This window comes from Contarinia nasturtii, unplaced genomic scaffold (assembly GCF_009176525.2).
Source record: "Contarinia nasturtii isolate CC-2019 unplaced genomic scaffold, AAFC_CNas_1.1 Cnas_scaffold_187, whole genome shotgun sequence".
Lineage (NCBI taxonomy): Eukaryota > Metazoa > Arthropoda > Insecta > Diptera > Cecidomyiidae > Contarinia > Contarinia nasturtii.
Window position 1 is genome coordinate 8,883,096 of NW_022197544.1, and position 24,789 is coordinate 8,907,884.

Sequence of the window (24,789 nt, forward strand, 5' to 3'; positions counted from 1 at the left end):
CTAGATTGAATTATAAGAATTACGAAAGTGAAGTAGTTTGCCCCTTGGATTAAATAAAATGACATTTACTAGTTGGGAGAGACAGACGTTTGGGATTTGACACCCGAATGTCAGACATTTTATTTTATTGTTACATTTATACGTCATTTTGAGTTGGCAGTATGAGATAGAACGAATAATATTTTTTGGGTTGACCTTTAATTAAATGGCGGATCACGGCTTGTGATAGCATACAAATTTGTTTCGTTTAGATCGATCATGCTCGATACATTTTGATAATAGCCCATTCGAATGGTTTGGTTATGTGGTAAATTGATTGCATCTCGTTCATTAATCGGTTGTTGGCATGCCTCAGTCTTTTTCACGGCAGCAAATACATTATCAAATGCACTTATATAAAAAACGGGACACAATCCGTGGTTGCCCAATGGAAATGGCCTAAACAACAACAATAAAAAATTGTTTTAGAACGTAAACGAATATATATACAGACAAATGATGCCATCGTTTGTTTAACATAATAATTCAATAAATGCTTATTACCTTTGACCGATTTGAGATTCGCCACAATTACCCATATTCCAGTTTTGATGACATGTACGTTCACGAGTGCCTGCATTAAACAAGTATTAAACATGCTTATACCATACAAAATATACCACAACTCACCATATCCCCCCGAGGCAGTATGGATGCATTGCGAATGCACAGCTGCCATTTTTGGATCGGCATTTCTCAAACCATCGAATCCTGGCCCCGCAGGCTCACACACTACAACAATTTATAAACCACAACAACAAAAACAAATTGAACAAATATTTCTTCATTAAAAAAGCGACACGAAAACATCTCTTAATTCATTTAGTATTTTCACAAATTAAAAGATAATTCGACAAATATCAATTTATACAATTTCTCAGCTAATTTTTTTGTTTTTTACTAATTTGATCTTACAATGAATTGTTCCGATTTGTTTAGTTCCAAGATCGGTTGCAGCCTTTGCAATTAAACGTGCCCCAAAACTAAAACCAAATAAATACGATGATGATGAATCAAAAGCAAGTTCTCTCAATACTTTCAATTTGTCGGTCAATAAATTTGCGATCGTTTTAAAATTAACGAGCAAAAACCCATAGTCTTCGTTCTGTATGATAAAATTGAAAATGAAGAAAAAAAAGAGAAATAATAATTGCGTGAAAAGAGAAATACGATGATATGATGTTCCATATTTGAAAGTGGCCGAAGTGAATGTTCCAATTGTGAGACATTCATACATCCGTGTATGCACGTGTGTTTATTCTAATATGTAATGTATATGATGTCGACGCAACAAAGTCAAACCGAACCTACATAGTCACGATAATCCATGCATATGATGCATCCGCCTCGATTCGCAATTAACTCTGCAATGCATAAAATGGCACCAAATTAGTTCGATCCTCACGTATATTATTACAATTACAAGTGCTTGGATGTAAATGATTTATAAATATGTGGTACGACCCAAATTTCTCACAACATATACAACTTGATGATATGCATGAAATGAATTTACACACACAAAGAATAGAATTGCACTTCACAACAAATTTATGGAATTTCAACTATATCACATACTTTCTCGCAACTCTATCGTCCATGAAGTATTGCAACTTTCCCTCCATCCAGGCACCTAATATGAAATTGATTTTCTATCAATTAGTTTAAACAAAAAAAAAAACGGTTTTGTCAAAAAAATCTGTGTTTCGAACAATTATTGCATATTTTTTTGTTGGCCAACAGTCAGCAAGCGCATCCTCCAAAACGTCATCTCTCGATGTTGAAACCATCACCTCGGTGTTTCTGAAAACCATTTCAGGGGGAAAAAAAAGTGACCAACACATTAACTCAAAAATATAAATATGGAGTAAGTGAGTGCGAACGCAAAATAAAAAGGCACAAAGCGAAAATAAATACTCAATTAAAAGCAATAAAAACAACAATTACGAGACGAAATGCAAATTCACTGCGTGCAAAATTTTGTGATAATAGTGGCTTTTTAGCATTTGCATGTTTTTTTTGTTCGTTGTTAGTCGTTTTTGTGAGTCGTTTACTTGGGCTGTGTGTGTGTGTGTGTTGTATGACAACACGAGCAAACAGCATTTGGATTTTCTCATTAAAAGTTATTACTACACATTTGACAAACAAAACACGCGGCCAAAAACTTCCTCATTTTCATCTCGTTTTGCTTTCATTGGCATCATTTGCAATGTTCATGTCGAATTTTTGCGCATTGATAATTTCATACTTATTATCATAAATAATAAATTTGGTACGACGCTCAAGAGTAGCAGCAAACGTAAGTGTTGGCATCACTGTGAAAAATGCAGCGATCGCTGTTATTATAACAAAAATGTATGTTGTGCTCATTTTTGAAAATGACCGACAATGTAAATCACAAGAGAATTTCAGAAAGAACCCCGTCACTCGGAATGAGCTTAGATGTCGAGTGTGTGCAAGATAGAGAGAGTTAACAAACGCGCGATTGTTGAATAAAATCGTTGGCAAAACAAAAACTTATTCCCAAATGAAATAGACACTGACACAGCATGCGAACGAGAAATAAACCGACGAAAAAAAAAGTGCGCACATCAACAGCACTGTTTTAAATAAACTGTAATCAAATTCTGTACGAGCGACAAAAAAAAAACTCTCCGAAATGCACGCAAACCGTTTTGAGTCTCTGCACACACACCGCGCACTGCCGTGAGACTAATTGATTTTAAATTTTGTGAAACAAGGTGTCTCTATTTAAGGTCTTTTTTAAAAATGCCATTTCAACCATCATTTAATTCGGCATTGTACTTGTTCATTTACGCCAGAGCAAGAACAACAGAAAAAACTTGAACAATAAATTTAAACAATACTGATAACGAAGAAAGCAATTTTAATGGCTTAAAATATTTGAACTAACTGACATTATCAGTGAAACTTGTACCATTTTTTTTGGATAAACTCATTTTCTGAAATGTGGTATTTTGCAATTTCTCATATAACAACATGCCACCTGGTGAAATCCATAATTCAAGATAAGACAGAAAAAAAACAGAAATGCAAACAAAACATTGACGATTCTGTTTTTTCAATTTTCAAGTACAATTTACCAACTGACAAAAAAACTTAACGAGATTCATTTTATTTTGTTATTTCGGTTGTTTTATGAAAAGGCAATAATGATAGACAATTTGTTATGCAAAGCAGTTTTCATACATGTAAAACTATTCGCATCAGACCTAAGTGCTTACAAGCAATGTAATGTGGCCCGGTTGAAAACATCAAACAACCGTTGCAAGTCTACAATGCGGTCACAAAACTGTTCATTTTTGCTGTTATCACAAAATTCAGTGTTGCAAAGTTTCCGTTGTTTCCACTCCGTTTTTTTCCACTCCCGGTGAGTCGTTTGTACTTCTCATTTTTTCTTCTCTTTTTTTGGTAATTAAATGTAAATGTAATGGAGTATATCGTACCACAATGTGTAGAATAAAAAGCATTCTTCATATTCAAAGTTTTACTTCTTATTCGCTTTCTCTGATTTGATTCTTTTTCATTGTATTTTAATTTTGTTCGCTTTTTGGTGTGCATCCGTGACCAAGGTTACATATATTTCATTAAAATGAAATTGTTGGAACTCAAACTTCTAATTGAACGACACATCTGCTGAAAGTCTTGTACAGTAACTTATGCTCAAGTTATGACTCTTTTTACATCCTCTCCCTCTCTCTCGCTCTCACACTCTCTTACTCGTCGTACTTGAAATGGAATATTGCTCGCATATAATAAATTTTCTATTGTCACACATACACACATCCAAATTGCTGTTGATTTGCATTACATTTTCCACATTGAAATTTGCACGAAATTCTGTATGGAGTGCGACGAGCCCGCATATACAATATTAACGAACAAGGCAAAACGGAATATATATATGTGCGCATAGAACCTACAACTTTTTGATTATACGGAAGTTTAAATCGTCGTTTATTTACACGCATCGTTAGAACGGTGCCAAAGGACGGGAAAGGCAAACTGCGTGCGAAATTGTTGTGCTTGAGAGTTAAATTTTTTGTTAAATAAAATTTACGTAAATATTTTATGAACAGTTTTAGGCAGATAACTCGCTACGCCAACGGTATTCAGCCAGTTTGAAAAGAATAATGTATGCAATTTTTTTCATAAACGTTTCAGTCATTCGTTCGCATTTATTTGAAAGGTATTCAGTATGGTTACCAGTTAGGGTCTTGTACACCCTTCGATTTGTGGTAACGCTCAGCATGCGTCAAACAGAATATCGAAACAACCTGCAAAGTAATAACAACGAAATTGGGGACTCTCAATACTACAGCAATTTATGCGTATCAAGATCAATCTGTCGAGAGCACGAGATTGGATCAATCAAAGACTGTGGATGCAAAAGGTGAAAAGAAGTTGAAAAGCAAGATCGGATGATACATTGCATATTTTGACAAGGAAATTGCTAAATAGACAGAATTGTATAGAAGTTTTTGTCTCGATTTATTTCAATTCGAAAAATGTAATAAAAAAAGAGAAGAACGACGCTTTTAGCTAAAATACTAGACGCTATTGTTCATTAATGCCACAAAATCAAAAGATCAATATCGAGTCTGAATCGATGTAAAACCATTTTTCATCACGTCACTTCACGGTTTCTTTCATGATAGCAGTCGAACAATTGGACCGCCAAAAACATTAAGACTAATGCTGTTGCCGCAACATTCTCGCCAAATCATCAATTTAATGGGTACGAAAACGAAATTGAAGTAAAATCTAGGCGAATCAACAGCGAACGCGTTCAAGCCTATAGCTATTGATATTTTAAATGGCTCCATTACAATTTATCTCATTCACACTTCTTTTTTCAGATCTCTCTCTATCTATCTCTATCTCTTTCATGTATTTTTGATACTTTTGCGTGAGTGTGTGATTTATATAGTATTTGTTAATAAATGACATACCAAATCTATCTGCAAATAAATGATGTACGATTTTTTATTCGAGCATATAACAACTTACTTTTCGATTGTCTTTGGGCGCATTTGAGAATCTGTCTAACTCGACTAGGGTCTATGGACCAAGACATGCCAAATTTGATGAGAAAATTGGCCAATAGCCAACATTTTTTTCTGTATAATCTATTATATAATTCTAATACACAATATATGTATGTTAATATATAGAATTCTCTATAAAGAGATATCCCAAAAAACATTTTTTGTGGCAAATTCATCCATTATCGGGCATATGTTGACGGTCAATATTGGGGTCGGATTTGAGTGTAGTTTCAGTCATTTTCAACGTCGCAATGGAAAGAAAAAAGAGAAAAAATAAACTCAGTTACTAAGTATGAATCAACATCAATATACTATCGGTTCAGTTCAATTAATGATACTCACCTACGGGTTATTTTATATACCGAACTGCCCGTACTTCGGTCAAGGCCACAAAACTCAAGCCCAGCATAGTAACAAAACGTTACAATAATATTATTTAAAAAGAAATCTTAATGCTACATGTAATTAAAACTGGTCGTCATCGGAAACATCGAGAACATAAACGTAGTCCTCATCGTCACTGGAATCCTCATCGTCAGCTGCTTGATTTTGTACGGCAGCATTTTGATTCTGTGGTCTCAATAGTTGCGGATGAATGTCCAATCCCAACACCGTACAAAGACCTAAAAACAAAATCGTAAACAACAAATTGTTAGCCAAAACATTCTTAAACATTTTTAATTTCAGTGATATTTTTTCACCTTTGTACATGATGTTCTTGGCTGCAACGATATCCCGGTGCCAAACAGTTTTCAATTGAAATGGAGCTCGATCATCTTTCCAAATGCCTGTGTTTAGTTGCCAGTTTTTGAAACATACTTGAAGTTTTGACACTAAACCATCTGAATCCATTGGAATATGATCTGGGTTGGCTGCATTCAATCGATTAACAAAATCAACTGCATATTTTCGCAATTGTTGGTACACTCGGTTGCTTTTCATGGTGATAATCACGTTCGGTAAATTCCATTGCGATGACTCATCTTCACTTGGAATACAATGCTGACAAACTTTGTATCGATCGCTTTTGGTTCGTCGATCGAATGGCCGGAAACATTTTGCACAAGTTTGCGATGTATTGTATTCGTCGACCAATCGTACAATACAATTTCCCAACTTCTTGAAACTGTTCAATAGTCGTCGTAATCCCGGGCATCGCAATCGCTTTTTAATACCAATTGGTGAGTTTGGAGCTATTTGAGCTGCACCAATAAAAACGAGCGCCGACTTTTTTTTCGTCAGTGATGCCGCGATTTTGTCACTGGCCCGATTCTCTTCGATGTATTTATCAAGACGGAGTCGAATAAACTTTCTTGTTGTGTACACCGCCATAGCTGGTTTCATCATTTTCACATAATAAGCGATGTAACACATCCAATGTGAACGTCCTTTCGGCGATGGGAAAAATGCATAGCGTTTATAGTCAAGCTCCCGTTGTTTTTGCAACAATTCAGTCCATTGATCGGATTTACGCTTGCGTTTGCCATATTTCGCTTTGAAATGGTATTTTGGACCATCAATTGTGATGTTTTCCTGAGATTTACGAACAAAAAATCATAGAAGTAAACAAATGATAAATAAAGAATGAATTTATTGTTTCTTACCTCGTTGCCGGATCGAACGTGTTTGCGAACGGTGGCGTTCCATGTACGAACTCCTGGATCGATTCCAAGCACATAATCAAACTCAAAATTATTGTACTTCTCTTTGATGGTGTTGTTATCAAGTTCTGGTGTATTGCGTTCAGGCTTCACGAAACATAACGAAACTGCCACACTATCGGTTGCCACAGCAAAATCGAATTCCTTACCATTTCCAAGTTTCGAAATTTTTGGCATGTCAAATATTAAATTCCAATAGAAAGCTGGATTGCTATCGTATTCAGTTTTTTCAATGTTTATTGGCTGACCGCGTTTTCCTTTTGCCAATTTCAATGCTCCAAATTTGCGCGCAATCAAATAAAAAAGATGGATATCGATGCGGATATGTTTCATATCGAAATCGTGGATTGGAACTACTAAAAAATTCTTTATTTTTGGCGGGAGTGGAGTGGTCGGCATGACATTTTTGTTCGGATCGCGTCGATATTGGAACCAGCGTTGTTTCAACATTTCATATTTCGCGTGAAAATCGAAAATTTGTCGCTGAATGTTTATAAATATTGGAATGGTTTGGAACCAGCGATCACGAATGAGATTCTGAAAGTGTACATTGATTGGCAATCCAATGCCTGCTGCTTCGTTTAATAGAAGATCGATGTTCGCGTTTCTCTCGACTCTACTTTGGAACATTACGATCTTCGTCGCACGTTTTACATCCAATTCAGTGATGAGATTTCCTTGTCGATTCAAATTCAGTTCGTAGCGCTTTAGTGTGAAAAATTTCTTGATGCGACTGAATGCCCATACTTTGATGTTATTTTTCACGTTTGTTATGTACTGAGTGATGAGATGATTGAATGCGTTCCCCATGCCTTCGCGAGCTGGCCAATTTTCTGGACGAAGAAAATCAGGACATGCTTGCTCCACAGTTCGTCGAAATGCAAGCGGTAATTTGTGGTAATTTTCTTGTAATACCGAGGTGAAACATTCACCAATTACACCATTCACGTATTTATTGAATTCATCATTCGTGTATTCATCGGATTCACCTTTAAAAAATCGAACATTTTCATCGTCAAAGGCTTTGTTTGCTTTGAACAAAAACAGTAATGACGCCAGAGTCATAATCATTGTGGCCGAAAGGCACCAGTATGTGACCTGATCGATGAATGGTGCACGATACTCTTCCCGCAGCACTTGATTTAGAGTCATCTTCAACGACGTACTGCGCCCATTCTTGGCTCTCTTTCTTCTCATCGTGACAGATCTATTGTACAAAAATTAAAGAAAAAAATACACCAAATATAGCATAGATCACAAACACAATAAGATATAAACACTTCTATCACAAATTAAATGAAACAGTAATGAAGAGCGCATTATAAATATCACCTCTTACCTCAACAAAGTGACTCTGTATTCTAAATCGAATGATGAAATTTATTTCCAACGTGACAACAAATATTTTGCCGATCGAAATGTTGTTGGAATATTCACAGTTAATTTTATCAACACTCTGTTATTTCGAAATTAAAACAAAGACAGTCACAAAACCAACTGTGAATATATCCATTCCACAGGGAACAGCATTCCAAACACATAAAATCGTTTTTGAAATGACAATAAAACCAATTGATCGCCCAAACCACGCTTCAAACACTCTCATATAATTCTCAAGAAATCCTGTTGAAAACAAAACAAAATTTTATTGTAAACAAAATCGGTTGGTGCAAAAGTTGTTTATACTAACTACTGGATTTGGTTTGACACATATACACCGCGCGGATAGAAAAATGTCAGAAAGATGTCAGTTGCATTTCGAAAATTCAAAATAATAATTCCACAAATAAAGAAAAATAAATGCATTAAATGACGTATAAAAGAGTTCTCCTGCAGAGTTTTATTTATTTCTTTTCGAATAAATTGTTTATTTTTTTATTTGAGCGTAAGATTTGTATTTTCAATATAAAACTTAATGTGTTGGGTTGTGTTCACATTATGTTGTCAAATGAAATATTATTGGAAGTGAAAGAAACAAGTGGATCCATTCCATTGGAATTCGTGGAAACTATGCATATAATCTCCGTTCCATTTGACACGAAAATGACCACCAGAATGGGCCAAAACGTTACATTTTTCAACGTTAGAATATACTAAAAACATTACAATTTTGTTTGCTGGGATAGTTTAATAAACAATGGAGAAAAAACAGGAGAATAAAGATAACCCGACATATTGTTATATTTTTCTCTTTATCTCTTTTATCTGGTTTTAGTTCCCGGTTTGTATAGAATGACTCACACAACCGATCTATCACAACATTGCTATTTAAAATTAAGTTCAGTTTGACGTATGAGTGAGCAATTTCAATGTCGTCAACTTTCTTTTGCCATGTCTTTCGTTTGGCAATTTAATGGCATCGAATTTCCGTTCGACTTTATCCATAATTTCTCTTTGTAACCACAAAGAATTGCCAGAACTGTGATTAATGATGTTCAACATCTAGACTTATTGAACGGTGTAGCTTTTTCATTTTTCATCTCAGTTTTTCGTTCGATTTTACGTTTGCGTCCAACAAGTCGTAACACATTTTCAAGTTGAGTTCGGCCAAAGGAAATGTAACACGATAAAAATATAAAAGTAAAACGACCGACGAAAAGAGCCGATGGAAGAACATGACGAAAAAAGAAGAAGAAGAAAATAAGAATAAAAGAATTTTCAAACAAGACATGAAAACAATAAAAAACAATATAAAAAAAAATCCACCGTCATTATTATTCATAAATGAGCGGCTATGTGCCGTTTTAACGTTTGTGTGTACACGACGATGGTGTGAGAAAATAAACTTCTCAAAAATGTGACGTTTCACATCATCTCAGGCTAAATTTCCGTTTTTTAATAAAGTGGAAAACTCTCAGCGCTTTGAATGGCGTATGTATATGATTGTTGTGATGGCAAACAAAGTGTTTTCATTCAAATCTGTCTAGATTTCACTTGAGTTTATATTCTTAAAGCTTTAATGCTATTTTATTTCAAACACATTTGTGCTATTATATATTTTTTTTTGTTCCTTTAATTTTTAATCTTGAGTATATCTTTTCTTGTTTTTTACTTACAGAGCTATGCGATGCTGCCGTTCGTATTCAGGCTGCATTCCGTGGTCATTTGGCTCGAAAGGTGAAAGATGGCAGCGAACTTAAAGATGATAAAGATCTACAGGAAATCACTAAAAAAGTTGCCGAAGAGCTAGATATTGATTTAAATGATCCGGAACTGAATAAAGCGGCCACAAAAATTCAAGCTTCATTCCGAGGACATAAATTGCGGACAGAGGTTCGCAAAACCGACTAAATTTTTTTGGACGCATTCAACGCGTAATTTAACGGTGTTATTTTGATAGCCCGGTGTTTTTTTTGTTCGGCGAGAAACACTTTCATCAATTTTCGCAAAAAAAATTATAAAAATTAACAGAAACTATGCAACATCCAACAAAAACAAAAAAATACAACCAAAAAAAACAATGCATTTTTAAAATGCTGCACGAGAAATTGCACTTCTTATACTTTATGTGGTTAGTGGTTCTTTTCTAAAAAAAAAGTAATAATAATAATAAAATAATTAATGTCTAGAATGTTCGTATCAATTAAAAATTAGCTTGTTTTCCAACTGGAAGAGGACACACACTCACACACATACATACAAAATGGCAGAACTTATTATGAAGATGTATACATGAAAATCTCTATTTTTAATACCGTTTTTTCTCCACATAGAATCAACACAATAACACGAACGGCGCATCCGATTTCTTTTCCATATAAATCTGATTCACCAATGAAAAGCGAACGAAAAAAAAACACACAAAAAAAGCATCCATTGCATATGTTTCCAATAGTCCCAATGGAATTGCAGACAAACAGGTAGTAAAGACTTATTTAAATAAAAATTTAATCGGAGAATCTGAAAAAAATTATTGTGGCCATTGGTCTAATTACAATTTATTCAACTATCATTGGTTTGATGCGGCGACAATTTGTTTCGATTTAATTGAAAAATGGAAAAAAGATAAACATTTTATGTGTCTATTTTTAAAATGAACATGAGAAGATGAAAAAAAATTGATTCCTCAAGTTGCATTGAATCATTGAATGCAGCATATCAATTGATGTGCATTTAGTAAATTTGACCCGAATATTTTATCCATAAAATTTCAAATGAATTTTATAAATTACATACACACACACAAACACAATCACAATTATTTTAAACATTTTAATAGAATTTGAACTTTCTAATAAACAAACAAATATATATTTTCGTCTTATTTCGATTGATTTTATAGTACATCCCATTTAAGAATTAATAAATCAGTCAATTATTGATTCAACTGATTGAAATGTCACTGGATGCATATATCCATGGTCATTCGAAATAGTTGAAAAATTACTCTCTTTTGCGCACCGAATTGCCGCAACGCTTTTGAAGCATAAAAATAAAGTGTGTATTTTGGCAGAAGAAATACTAAATGCATCATTCATGGCCAAATGGACAAAAATTCAATTGCCAGCAGAATCTAGGGGGAATTATCTATATGTTTATACGGTTTATACGCAAGTATTTTTTACTGAATATACTACAAAAAGATGAAGACATCGCAAGTATGCCGCATATACGCTGCATATTTGCGTATAAACCACATATATACGGAGTTATTTGCAAATATTATTTGCAAATATTCTTCCGTATATGCGGTTTATATTCTTATACGCAGCATATTCGTAACTTATTTTATTCGATATTTTCCCCTAGAGCAGAATGTAAATCGATATAGCTATTTCATGCGAAGTAATTTGATTCGCTGCAATTGACTGTTTCAATTTTCAAAATCATTGCAAACAATATTGTGCGCATTTTTTATCCTCATGATGGCAGTTCCACTTGTTTCGCTTTTTTGTTGGTCAATACAAACAATTCATTACAAAAACCAAATGTTATAACATCCATTTATGAGTTGCTATTTCACGATGGTTGAGAACGAGAAAGGACGAGAAAAAAAAGTGTCTTGATTTTATATCCTTGATATTGATTCGATATTGTTGTAAGAAACATAATAATAACAACGAATAATATCATAAAGTAATGACTTTTCATAAGACATATTTTTATTAATCGTAAATGTACTTTTTCGCATTTCCCATCATAAAAAGTTGAAATGAACTACCATTGAAGTTCGTTCTTTTTTTTTGCGTTCGTTGAGTAAACTTTATATGCACAAATATTATTTGGGCAGCACGAACAACGCAAATAAGTTTTCGTGTCAGTGTGTGCATGCAAGCGTGCTTTGTGTATTTTACGCATGAAAGTAAATCGATGAATTGCTAAACAACATTATGTACAACGCGTGAAATATTCAAAGCACACACACACTCAACGGCTGTTGAAAGCAACACCCGTGCAAATAATTTGAGAATATAAGATTCATTGGTCGACCATAAATGTGGTAAAATTTGATCAGAACATTATCTGGGCCAATCTATTGTGTGGTATTATTCGCTTCGTTTACGCTGTATGTCTTTTCATTCCATTTTACTACATTAACACGCGGTTAACGACTCTAGACTCATTGATCCTACCATATATACATATATATGATGTATCAGATCAAACAAAATATAAAAAAACGGGGTTTTTTATGTGTGCAACAAGAGCAAACATGAAAAATTTCATTCTCTTCAGAAAATCATGTTGAAGCTTTTAACCACATTGAATTATTCTATGCCTACAGGCATACAATACGCCCTAAATCTATCTTTTGATCTAAACAAATGCACTCCAAACACACTTCCAAACAAGCATATGGAATTGGCATCCCTTCCCAAAATATATATATATATATTTATTTTGCAAACAAAAAGCTTTGTACATTTCGTTTTTTTTTGTGTCTGTTATAATGTTTCCATAGATTAGATTAAGTTTGATTGTAGTGTGATTATTAAACTGTAGAGATTGGCAATCACATTCACTCAACAGAATAAATTGGGCCTTGTGTCAACAAAACAAAAAAAAAATATTAATGACAACATAATATTGATGAACCAGCCCGATTCTTTTCTTCTTGTCATTATTTCGTTCCTTTTTATTCGGTTCGGTGAGTGAATGTGTATGTGTGTGGCTAAAGATAATATCGTTTTATCATTAACGTGTGTCTAATGTTAAGAGAACTAACATCAGTTAAGTCACCTTATGTGTAAAATCATTTGCAAACATGTTTAGATTTTAGTAATTAGTTGAATAAACAAACCAAACAAACACAAAAAAATAGAACACAAACCAATCCAAACAATTTGATTTCAGTTTGAAGTTTTTGTTTTTTATTTTTTTTTCTTTCAAAAGATTAAGATTGCGAGGCTTTCGTTGGTTTTGGGCTTTGATTCATCAAAAACCTGAATATTTTCAATAAATCAACATGGGATTCATTTGATTTCATTGTTCTCTTTCATGTGTATGGACATGGATTTCTGAAGGGAAATGTTTTATTTCATATTTCATTTGTTGTAAATGTTCCAAAACGCTTTCATTTCTCAATCAAATATCATTGGCATTCGTGACAAAAACAATTATGTCATTTACTAAATTGTAATCTAATTTGATCGGTGAACGTTTGCTATGTCAACGCTTTACCATTTTATTTGTCAAAATGTATATACATACGTGCGTCCTATAATTAGGAAAAAAAAGAAGAATTTCGTTTCAATTTCGCTATTTTTGCTGCTAAAATTGTTCCCATTACAACGACTTCGCAATCATCGCTACGTAGGTACCGAATACAGTGCAGATAAATTGATAAGTTTAACATTTTAAATGGAAACAAATTTTCAAATGAATTACAAATGATGCTTTTAACTTAAATCTAGAGCCCAATTCAGAAATATATTATATTAAATTCAATGATTTATGTAAAAATAAAATTAAATAGGCATAAAAACTATAAAAAAATTGAAACGGTTTAAAACCAATAAATTAATTGGAAAATGTAACATCCTCACTGTCAAAAACTGAATGTTGTTTTATTCAATAACTTTCTTCTTGCATTTTCTGTGAATAGACGCAACAATGTCGAGGCGCATGGATCCAATCATCGAGGTAAGTAAACAAGAAGTAAAATAAAGAGTCTTACAGTAGTAAGACGAACTTTTCCGCACGGCAGTCCATTGGACTGAAACAAAAAAGGTGTTTTTGTTCCATCCCAATTGGTGAAAATACAGTTAGTTTTTTTGTTTAACGAATTTTGAGCACTTTGAAAAGTCACAGAAATATGTCAACCCTGACAGGTATTGACAGTCAGTTAAACTGATTACTAATGACTTATTAGGTGATTCTGCGACAAGTGATGATTATGCTAATGAGAGCAATGGCGGTTGAAGCCTAGCATCAGTTGAAGCCTAACATCCAAGCGAGATACATCGAAAGATCTTCTGTGTTGATAATATCAACTTGAAATCCAACAAAATGCTACTAGCAATTAATCATTTTTGGTTGACATTTGTTATAATTGTGTTGTTGCACCAATACTCCGTGTATGTGTGTAAATCACATCTTATGATTAAGGACGACATAATGATCGAATCGACTGTTGAAAGTGTTCAAAAACCACATAATGTGCATTCGAAGCGGGCTGCTGTAATAGAGAAGATCTGGGATTTTGGCGTCATTCCATACGAAATAGACACGACAGCTGGATTTGATGACAATAAAATAGCGAATATCAAGGCGGCAATGCGCCACTGGGAAAATTTCACTTGCATTATTTTTATTGAACGAAATTCAATCGAACATGAAGATTTCATACGATTTACGCAGAACGATTCAATATGCAATTGTTGTTCGCATGTTGGTAAACAAGGTGGTGTTCAAGATTTAATTATCGGAAATTATTGCTCCAAATTTAAATCGAGAATCGCACACGAATTGGGTCATGCAATTGGATATCACCACGAACATAACAGGCCCGATCGTGATGAGTATATTGAAATTAAAAAAGAAAATTACTTCAACGATCTAGTTTTCAAACAAAATTTTGAAAAACTGTCACCTAGAGAGGTATCAACACTTGACGAACCATACGATTTTGACTCGATCATGCATTACAGCCAAGTTGCTGGTTCAAAGTACTGGTTTTTGGAATCATTTATTCGGACTGTGGGGCACGTTTCATATCAAGGTAAAAACTTGACCTCTGCTGACATATTTACCATTTTGCCGAAGAAAGGAAAGAATGGCTTTTTCCCGAAACTTGGTAGAAATATAAGATTGAGTACAATTGACATCCGAAAAACAAAGAAATTGTATAACTGTCCCGAGTGTGGCCGAACATATTTTGATCAAGCAGCTGCATTTACATCGCCAGAATACTACAGTAAATCATTAAGTCGAACATATCGATTATGTGAATGGCGTATCACAGTCAAGGATGGACAACGGATTCGACTTAAAATAAATGATTTAAGTATATTCAAATCGGATGACTGTAAAAGTGACTATTTAGAAGTTCGTGACGGTTATTGGTATAAATCACCATTGTTGGGTCGTTTCTGTGGTACTAATATTTCAGAGCATATTATGGTGTCAACTGGAAATCGCATGATCATCAATTATGTCTCAAGTTACACAAAACATCGTGGTTTTGCTGCAAATTATGAGGCTATTTCTGCATCGCAGTTGGACGATTGTGGAAAAATGAACCATTTCTGATAAAAATTGGAAGTTTCATAATCAAGTTGATGTTGTCGTAGTTATTGTTTAGTTATAGTTAAACTGTAAACGAGATCCTTGGACACTCTTTTTTACCCCAAAACTGTATCTATTCAGCCAGTTCTTGGCGGTGATTTAAATAAATAAATAAAACTTGAAAAAAAAAAAAAATAAGGGCACCTTCGATTTTTGGCAAAAAAATGAAATTGTTGTATGGAAATTTGTGTCGCAATTTTTTTTTTCAATATTCTCGACTGTCTTTCTGCTACTACATGGCAGGCTTATATGAAACTCTCGGAGACTTGGTATAGTGCACAAAAATATCGAAAAAAAAATTCACTTTTTTTGTGCATTATACCGAGTCTCCGAGAGTTTCATACAAGCTTGCCATGTAAAACCAAAAAGACAGTCGAAAACACGAAAAAATTATTCACTTTTTTTTGAAACGAATACCTATTTGGTACGTTTTGGTACGTTTTGATACGTTTCGGTACTTATCGGTACTTTTCAATACTTCTGAGTATATTTAGTATTTCAGTACCGGTTTTCCCCTTGGGCAATTCGTTGAGCAACATTTCAATCTTTACGATGATGAAATGGATTCAAAATATACACAACATTCTTGTATGGAGCACAGTGTTTTTTTAATATGTTTTTTTTTACTTGCTGGTACAAATGTGAGTGTGAATGTCAACACTTGCGAATGTGGGTGAAAAGAGCGACAGAGGAAGAGAGTGCAAAAAGTTTTCGATGCTTAAGTCTTTCATTTGCTGAAAACTAGCGATTGCATCTACAACAAGCTTTGCTGTGCTGCTGCGTTTTTTGGGTTTGTTACAAATGTATATACTTTGTATTCAACTTTGGCATTTTAAATTGAAACTAAAAGTCCTAATTTGCACCAGTCATCAGCGATATTCAACAATCTAGAGTAAGTTTTATGCTCAATTTGTATCGATTTTAATTATATTCGTTAATCATTCGGAAGCACAACAATAAACTAAATGCATAAATGTTGTTGTTTGCTGCCGATGTATATATACGAAAAAAAATCAACATAGAATGTAATACATACTTGTTTCGATGAACTTTTGTACGCTTTGAATTTCTTTGAAGCAGTATGATATCTCGTAAAATCAATAGTTTTCAGTCGTACACCAGTAGCTTGGGTAAACTTTTATTTTGTAAATTCACTGCTTCATACCTTGTCTAATGTTAATCTCAATGCAATGCTTCACTTATTTTCTTCAAGTTATTTCATTTTCTCCAGGACAACAATTTAACGGTTGAAGAAATGTAGATGGAGAGAGAGAGAGAGAGAGAGAGAGAGAGAGAGAGAGAGAGGGAAAGAATAAAAAAGCGTGTATCGAATGGATCGATACATTCAAAAAGAAGTTAATATAAAAAAAACTGTTACTCGAAGCTGCTTGCATAAATGCATTTAAATTATTGTTCTCGTTTCAACTGATATAATTCACAATATTGAATTGCAATTTCAAAAAGTAAATGTAGTAAGTAAAAACTCAAGTCCGGGATGCTAGTTATGACGACAGATGCAATTGTACAAAGTCAAGATTGGATCGATATACTTATGGGAAACCTTTCATCATCAAATGCCTGGCTGAATGGCATCAATTTGAGGTGATTTTTTTCTCTCCACATGTTAAGCAAGTGGGCGGAAGAAAGGAATAAATAGAAGAAGGGGAACAGAGAAAGGGGACATCCACTGCAAACGAATAAGTAGTCAATTTTTGGTCGTTGTAAGATATGATGTTCGGCATATTTAATGTTACCTAGATATGCTAGTTAAGATATAGTTGAATGTTTGTTCCATATAACAGACTCCAAATTTATACACTACCTTTTATATATAAAATAAATGTTCGGTCGAGTGCAAGCCATCAGACGACAGCACTGCCAATGCAATGCCATCCTTTCGCCCAAACTTTTCGCCAAAAAATGAAAATGAAAATGAAAGACAATGCAATTTACAGTAAATGTATTTTATTACGAAATAAAAACGTACACGTAAAATTTTATTATTGGAATTGCAAGTGTCGTTATTATTCCTATTCCTTGTTGTAATGTTTCCAAATCTCATTAAAAATGTCATTATTCTGTTCGTTCATTTCCATCATGGTAGCGAATGTAATAATTCTATCAAATGTTCCATTCGGTTTCGGTGTTTGTTTGTGTGCTAGTTTTATTATATCGTCCGTGTTTTTTTGGTATTCAAGAAACTCATACAAGTGGTCTCTCTGTCCGAATGGATTTTTTTACATCATTGAATGAACTTTTTTTTAAATATATAAATCTCAAAGTGAGGAATGTAGCATAAGCCGCACAGCACTCCATATCGATCGTCATTCATTCGTCGTATAAGAGATATATAAACTTTTCACCGAAATCAAAAGTCTGATAGAGGGAAAAAATAGATAGAGAGATAGAAAAAAGAGAGTGTATTCGGTTTTATCCATCATTAGCCGAGCAAATAGATAGTAATAATGACACTGGCAATTCCGTCATTTAATTTGTTTTTAATCGTAAACTAGTATTTTGTAGTTTCAACGCATAAATGTAATTTATGTTGTCGGATTGTAGTATTTGTTGGTTTTGGTTTTTTTTTTGTTCTGTTCTTCTCGTTCTGTATTTTGTTGCTGTTGTTGTTGTTGTTGTTGTGTGTGTGTATGTGTGTGTCGGTTTCTGTATGTATGTCTATGTTTTCTATGCATTGGCTGTAATTTTTTAGTAATAATATCAATAATGCAATGTTTATCTATGCTTAATAGCCGATAGTTGAATATCTATATCATATACAATATTCTATTCATATTATTTTGTATTTTTATGCTATTTCCTTATATGAGTTTAAACTTTGCTTTTGCAGGGTGGTTGGGTTAATATTTTTGTTTTTTTTTTTTTTATTATTCTTCATTTCAATCAAACACTTGATTTTTACTATGTAGTGTTAGAGTGTCTATTGAGTTAGTTGGCCTGAACTTGGAAAATTTCTCATTTGAATTGCAATTCAAAATGAATTTAGATGTATTCGAATACACAAGAGTATACATTGTCCATCGTTCAATCAATAGTCGTATCATTTGTGTGTGTTTGTTTTTTTATATGCCAAACTGGAGAAAACTACTAATAAATACAATTTTGCTATGATTTCGATAAATGTATATGTCTGAACTGGATCAATAAGCGAGATTATCGGGTTTAGTACTTTATTGGATCGAAAGTGCCACAATATATATTTATATATATTTATAGGTGTGTTGTGTATGTAATGCACACTGTGCAGTTTCATATTGAATCATAAAAAATAAAACAATTAATCGACGTGTCGGAACCTATTCATTTCGGATTCTATTGAGTCGCTGATTCATGTGTGAATTGTGGTTTTTAAAATGTTTTTCGTACGATTTGCGATATTTTTTGAAATAAAAACTATAGAAATTTCCTGTTTATTTGGTACGTTCTTGTTTTGTTCAGAAACCGTATTTCGTGTGAGGAATCTTTCGGAAGTCAAGTCTCCGATAATGGAGATATTTCACGAGAGAAAAAAAAGTCCATATTTAATGATGTCGTGTGAATTTTTTTCGTTCGGCAGTAAATGATTGCTGTAATCTACACTTTTGTCGGCTATCGCTGTACAAACTAAAATGAAATATTAAAATTCAAATCCATTTCATTATATATTTAATTGGTATTTTGTAGGTTTTTATGTATTTTCTGAAAGTTTATTTCGGCAGTTTCCAGTTTTCCGTTGTTTGAATCGGTTTTAATCGACTTGAAACTCCCTTTTTTTCAATCAATGGGATAATTGACTCAATGAACAAAAAGGATCAAAGTCAATCATTTTTGGTCTTCCTACTACAAACAAAGTTTTGCTACCAAAATATGAAATTCTTTTTTACTGCCATACAGAGATATTGCTACCGATTTCCTACGGTTTTGTTTGATGATATTTAAAAAATGGGCATAGTCCGTTTTCGTTTCGATATCAATAATTTGTTTTTGTTTAATATGAATTCATTAAATGAATATAAACAAATTTGTTTGTTTGGTTACGCTGTATGTCTGTCTGTCGGTCTGTTTACGTCTTTTTCTTTGTATGTGTGTTATATTGTTGTATCATATAGAATGTGTAGCGGCTTTTACTGCTGCTGCATTTTGGATGTTATCGTTAAATTGGTTACATTTAAACGCTATTTAATTTATGAAAAATGTGGTGTGTGTGTGTCTATGCTTAATAATTAGTTTGTAAATAGTTTTTGTTTTTTTTTCATCGAACATTTTGTTTTGAGATGTGGGTAAAAACAAAGATATTAAATTTGCGAAAAAAAAATCATTTTCTTGGCGATACATATCGATATTGATTTTTTGTTGGTTGGAATGTTCTCATTTATATCCTTTTTTTTCTTTTCACTAATAATTATTCATAATAATTCAATTAATTTAATAATTGTGAATATAGAATGCGTTTATCATTTAGTATTTAATTTAAATTTGTTTAAGTTAGGTATTTTGTTAGTTGTGTGTATCTCTCTGGGTGAGTGTGAGTGTCTTTATTTCTTAGGAAAAAAATTCTTGTATTTTTTTTCTTTTTGTTACGTTCAATAGAGTTTTAAAAATTGTTTGGATTAAATTTTATTTGCCGTATTTCCAATAATCAAACCATTTAAGCATTATTATTTTATTGTTGCTGCTGTTGCTTTTTTTCTCTTTATTATAATACGAAAGAGAAATACATTTATGATTTATGCATTCTCGTTTACTTAATTCAACAACAACAAAAAAAGTTTTAGTAAATTATGGTAAGTAAAATTGTTTTGTATTCATTATTTTTTTTCCTAATAAATCGTTAATTTCATTTTCATTGTATTACCATCTAATAAATAGAAAGGTTGATTTCGTCGAAAGGAGTGTGCATTTCACACACCGCTGATTCAATAGTAATAATTTAAATTAGTTGCGCGTTCATATCGCAATATAAAAAAATCGGAATTCAGTAAAAAAAAGATTTAATTTATGAAAGTCGGTTTCTCGTAAATTACATGTGCCTCCAATAATGAACGGGTGAAAAAAATGAAAATACTTTTTTCTTATTCGAAATGGATGAGATAAGAAAATTTTGCGATATGACGTCTATACGTGGTATAAATGGTTAATGTGTGTTTCAATTTCAATGGGTTTTAGTTTTCAATTATTATTTTGGCAACACATCCATGAGATAATGTATAACGAAAATATCCAAAAAATAAAAAAAACATGCCGCAAAACTATCTAACTCAATCGCACACTCATCTCGGAGACCAAATTCTATGAGCAATTCCAAATTGAGCGCCCCTCTCATTCCATATCAAATTTACGTGTTTTTCTGTCTTCTAATTGGACGTATGTTCGAATGAAAGGAAATGAAAAAAAAAAATAAACGAGACGAAAATATATATATAAGTTTTACGAGTTCAGACTGTGTGCATTACTCTCGCCAATCAGCATACATTCTCAAGTGTTTCGACATGTCAATTGACATTGAGTGATTTTTTGTATCAAGAAAAGATGATTGAAAAATTGACTATGAATGGTGGGAAATGGACCACTTTAGTTTCGGAATAATATACTTGTGTTTCTATCACTGCACAACCTAGATCCACAACCTTTTCAATTCGACGTTCACACATACGCTACATATATATTGATGTGCAAATTTCGATTTTTTTATTCTCCTTCTTCTCCTTCGTCGTCGATTTCTTGGGGGGATTTGAATGTAGATATTGTAGAATATATAAAATAAACATTTGGATTTTTCATCAAATAGATAAAACACCATTTTTTTTTTTGTTTATGAGACACGGAATGCGTTAAATGTCATCTTTAACCTTGAATGCAGCATGCTGATTGACATAGTGGAACTTACACCACCACAAGCACCACCACCATCGAAATGCGGACACAGCCCATTTACTTACGCCAAAAATATAAATATGTGGAAAAAAAAATGATTTTCTGTATAAACTGAAAAATAAAAGAAATCAATGAAATAAAAAGCAAAACACAAACAAAAATTGAATGAATCATAATGTTTATTTGAAAAGTTGGTATTGTTGAATTTCGCTTTTGAATGTGTGACTTTTTCATCAACATACCAAAATCTTTTATATGACAACTTGAAAATACATACTGGCGATATAGTACACAAACACGATAATTACCTAATTTCTGGGTTATTTATAAGCTTTTTTTGTTTAAATATTCTATATGCTTAATAATCCTTTTCATTCACACGAATTTTCTTCATTTTTTTAGATCAAAACACATTCCCTTTTTTGTATACAAATTAAACGGTATGCCGTAATTTATGCTTTGTGTTGATGCAATTGTCATAATTGTTCAAAATTAATTGGAAGCAAATGAAAGAAAACAACTTAAATTAATAATTGTCCAGGCTTTTGAAACTAAAAGAAAAGTTATTTAAATATATTTGACTGTTTTATAGTCAGCATGTCTGATGGTAATTTCCAGTTGGGATCGAATAATACCGATCAAACTGTCACTGGTAACAATATATCTGTTGAAATATCGAAATAGACAAATAAAATTTGTTGAAATTTGACGGCCTTAGAAGAAAACAATAACATACAGAACATGCTGCAAATAATACTAATACAAATTTTATGAGAGCAAAAACCAAATATATAAAGAGACAGCGCAAAAGGCAAATGCAAAACCAGCATAAGAAACACATTTGCATTTTGCGCTGTCTCTTGATATATTTGGTTTTTGCTCTCATAAAATTGCTTAATGTGAAACGTAGTTTTATACATTAAGCTATGGAATAGTAAGATATATATATATATATATATGTTTGTTCAGTGATTTTAGAGAAAACCAGAAAAGATAGAGAGTTCGGGTTTTCGGCATTCGATAGGGCATGAAAAACCCTCCAGACGTATTTTTTATTTTCCCCATAAGTGCTCCCCATTTAATTTTTTCATTCATGGACCCTCTTTTTTGGATTCCACTTTGAAAAATATTTCGATTCCACTCACCATTTATTGAGTGGATAACGAATGGATTCGGGTGGAATTATTTTTCTCCGCAACCTTATTGGGTGGATAAAAGATGGAATAAATGAGTTTTACTTCAGTGTTAATTTGATTACTTTGGATCTAGATGAAACTTGTTGAAAAAAAGTTGGAGACACCCGAGTTACCAAATTGTTTTAGATTCCTTATAAAATTACCTTTCGAATGGTATATAAATTATGGAGTTTCCGGCAGGTTTGATGGCGTTTTACGCTGGCCGTTTGGCCGAAATATGAAAAATTGTGAGAAAAATCGGCTTCCGAATCTCATTGCAAGCAACCTAGTTCTATGATTTTGATGAAACTTTGCCAGATGATAGCTCTTGAAGCCCTCTTTCCAACGGTATATAGCTTATTAGCCAATCAAACTTGTGAATGTGTTTCCCAGGTGGCCGTTTGAGGCCAAATTAGTAAAAATATTGGCAAAATCAATTTTCAAGGTGTAATTTATTTTAAAAAAATTGTGGCAAAAAATTCAAAATATGAATGTCGAGTAGTTTGTTTTTCTTAGTAGTACGGTTCCACGTTTCACATTAAGCTCTACGGCCAAAAACTGGCAGTGTATTTGTATTAGTATTATTTGCAACATGTTCTGTATGTTATTGTTTTCTTCTAAGGCCGTCATTTGATGGAAAATAATACTTTTAGTTCGGGGGAAACTTAAGTAAAGCGGACCTAAACATTTTTTTTTTTGGCAAGAAATTTCGAGTAGATGTGATCAAAATCCAGTTTTTTTTAATTGTAATAAATCGAATTTCATTTGTATACTCCATTTCAAAGATCTATTTGTTGAAATCAATTCGTATTCGTTCTCTTCAGTCCACACAATCATTTCAATAAATCAGCGGAAAAATTCTATGAATGGCTGATAGAATGATTCATTTCGACTAGTTCAATTACAAGTTTGCCGAAAACAAACGAGAAAAAAGAAGGAACTTTACCATCATTCATTCTGACCCTGGATGTCATTTGATCAAAATAGAAATAATAATAAAAAAAATTCTATATAAACTAAAATAGAAATTAATTTTAACTACGACGATTTGCCATAACACTAAAAAATTCGATAATAGATTTCGCGATCGAAAATGATGTAGGTGTAACCTAATATATTTGAATCGCGAATGCATTTGATTTTATCACTTTCAATAGAAAATAAAATTTAGCAAATAATCACTTTGCCACCGAATGAAAATAAGAGAAAAAAATAACTAAAAAATAATGCATGTTGACAAGTCACAACACTGAATTATAGTGTAAATATATACTTTTGTTACATAGTAGAATTTTTTCGACAATGTATCATCGACTGAGGGAAAAAGCGGAACTAAAAATTAAAAGTAAAATTAAAATCACTGAATACATTGGTGGTGCCAATACCAATGTATTTTTATACATATTTTTGTTGTTTTTTCAAACATCGACTGAATATAAAATGTGTTTAAAAATGTTTCGAATTTAATTTTCTTAGAAAAAAGAAAATGCATTGGAAAACTGATAAAAGAACAATGATTTTTAAAAATTAAAACCGATTCATGCAAAAAAAATAAGAATGATCTAAAATAGGTGTCGGTGTACATTATCTGTAATGATGTGCGTGCGTGTGAATGGAAGAAAACGAAAAAAAACATCTCGTTCACATCGTTATTAATTACAATTTACACTAAAAGAAATATTCAATTTGACGGTAGTTGAAATTGTGCGATGTTTTATTTTAGTAGGTAAATAAAATGGCACAGCGCGTTTTTAAAACAAAAGAAGGAACGACCATTATAACTGAAACTATGGTTCTATTGATCATTTTCAGTGAAAATGGAAGGCGCTATTTTTTTTATTTATGACTCAACAATGCAAGAGAAAAACCAAAAAGTATTCCGGTTTATAGATTATTGTGTGAAAAACCTTCGGATAAAGTAATCTCTAGCTACAGAAAGTATTTAAATTGAAATACAAAACCCAATGTGAACTGAACTAATTATAAAGTCAGCCAATGTCAAAATTATACCGTTTGTTCGGAAAAGTTGGCGTATTTGAAAATCTTATCCGACATTTTTTTTGGCTCAATCACAATCTTATTATAAATTGTATGAATCATTTTTTTTCGCGCTGCATGCGACTAACTTTCCATCAATTCTTTTTTATCTCTCTCTTTCATTTTCATACATCAAATTATATAGCTGGCATATAAGACGAAGCCTGATCATGCCCGTAGCTAACAACACCTCTAATGCGTATTCCGAGT

At 32.7% G+C, this 24,789-nt stretch overlaps 3 protein-coding genes and 1 pseudogene across 6 annotated transcripts in view; 2 read left to right on the forward strand and 2 right to left on the reverse strand.

Annotated features, from left to right (window-relative positions):
* Window positions 1-13,764, forward strand: part of LOC116352102 — a 54,208-nt gene extending 40,444 nt beyond the window's left edge. For both annotated transcript variants that reach the window (XM_031784403.1, XM_031784404.1), the window contains exon 5: window positions 9,828-13,764. In XM_031784403.1, coding sequence (XP_031640263.1) covers window positions 9,828-10,060 — 233 coding nt within the window. In that variant the 3' untranslated portion in view covers window positions 10,061-13,764. The remainder of the gene's footprint in view (window positions 1-9,827) is intronic.
* On the reverse strand, window positions 70-2,744 carry LOC116352087. Of its 2 annotated transcripts, none has more exons than XM_031784377.1 (8): window positions 2,288-2,744; window positions 1,752-1,842; window positions 1,618-1,672; window positions 1,351-1,403; window positions 955-1,144; window positions 670-771; window positions 544-613; window positions 70-438 (listed from the first exon to the last, which is right to left on the reverse strand). In XM_031784377.1, exons 1-8 carry the CDS (start codon window positions 2,407-2,409, stop codon window positions 198-200), a joined length of 924 nt encoding a protein of 307 aa, XP_031640237.1. In that variant the 5' UTR covers window positions 2,410-2,744; the 3' UTR covers window positions 70-197. The 2 variants fall into 2 exon arrangements, with proteins under 2 accessions (XP_031640237.1, XP_031640236.1); XM_031784376.1 differs by lacking the exon at window positions 2,288-2,744 and adding an exon at window positions 1,987-2,264.
* On the reverse strand, window positions 5,453-7,972 carry LOC116352052. 2 transcript variants are annotated; one of them, XM_031784303.1, is made up of 3 exons: window positions 6,713-7,972; window positions 5,810-6,641; window positions 5,453-5,731 (listed from the first exon to the last, which is right to left on the reverse strand). In XM_031784303.1, exons 1-3 carry the CDS (start codon window positions 7,964-7,966, stop codon window positions 5,574-5,576), a joined length of 2,244 nt encoding a protein of 747 aa, XP_031640163.1. In that variant the 5' UTR covers window positions 7,967-7,972; the 3' UTR covers window positions 5,453-5,573. The 2 variants fall into 2 exon arrangements, with proteins under 2 accessions (XP_031640163.1, XP_031640162.1); XM_031784302.1 differs by having other exon boundaries at window positions 5,453-6,641.
* A 562-nt stretch (window positions 13,765-14,326) lies between the features above and the next one.
* On the forward strand, window positions 14,327-15,460 carry LOC116336826 (annotated as a pseudogene).
* The last annotated feature ends 9,329 nt before the right edge of the window (window positions 15,461-24,789 follow it).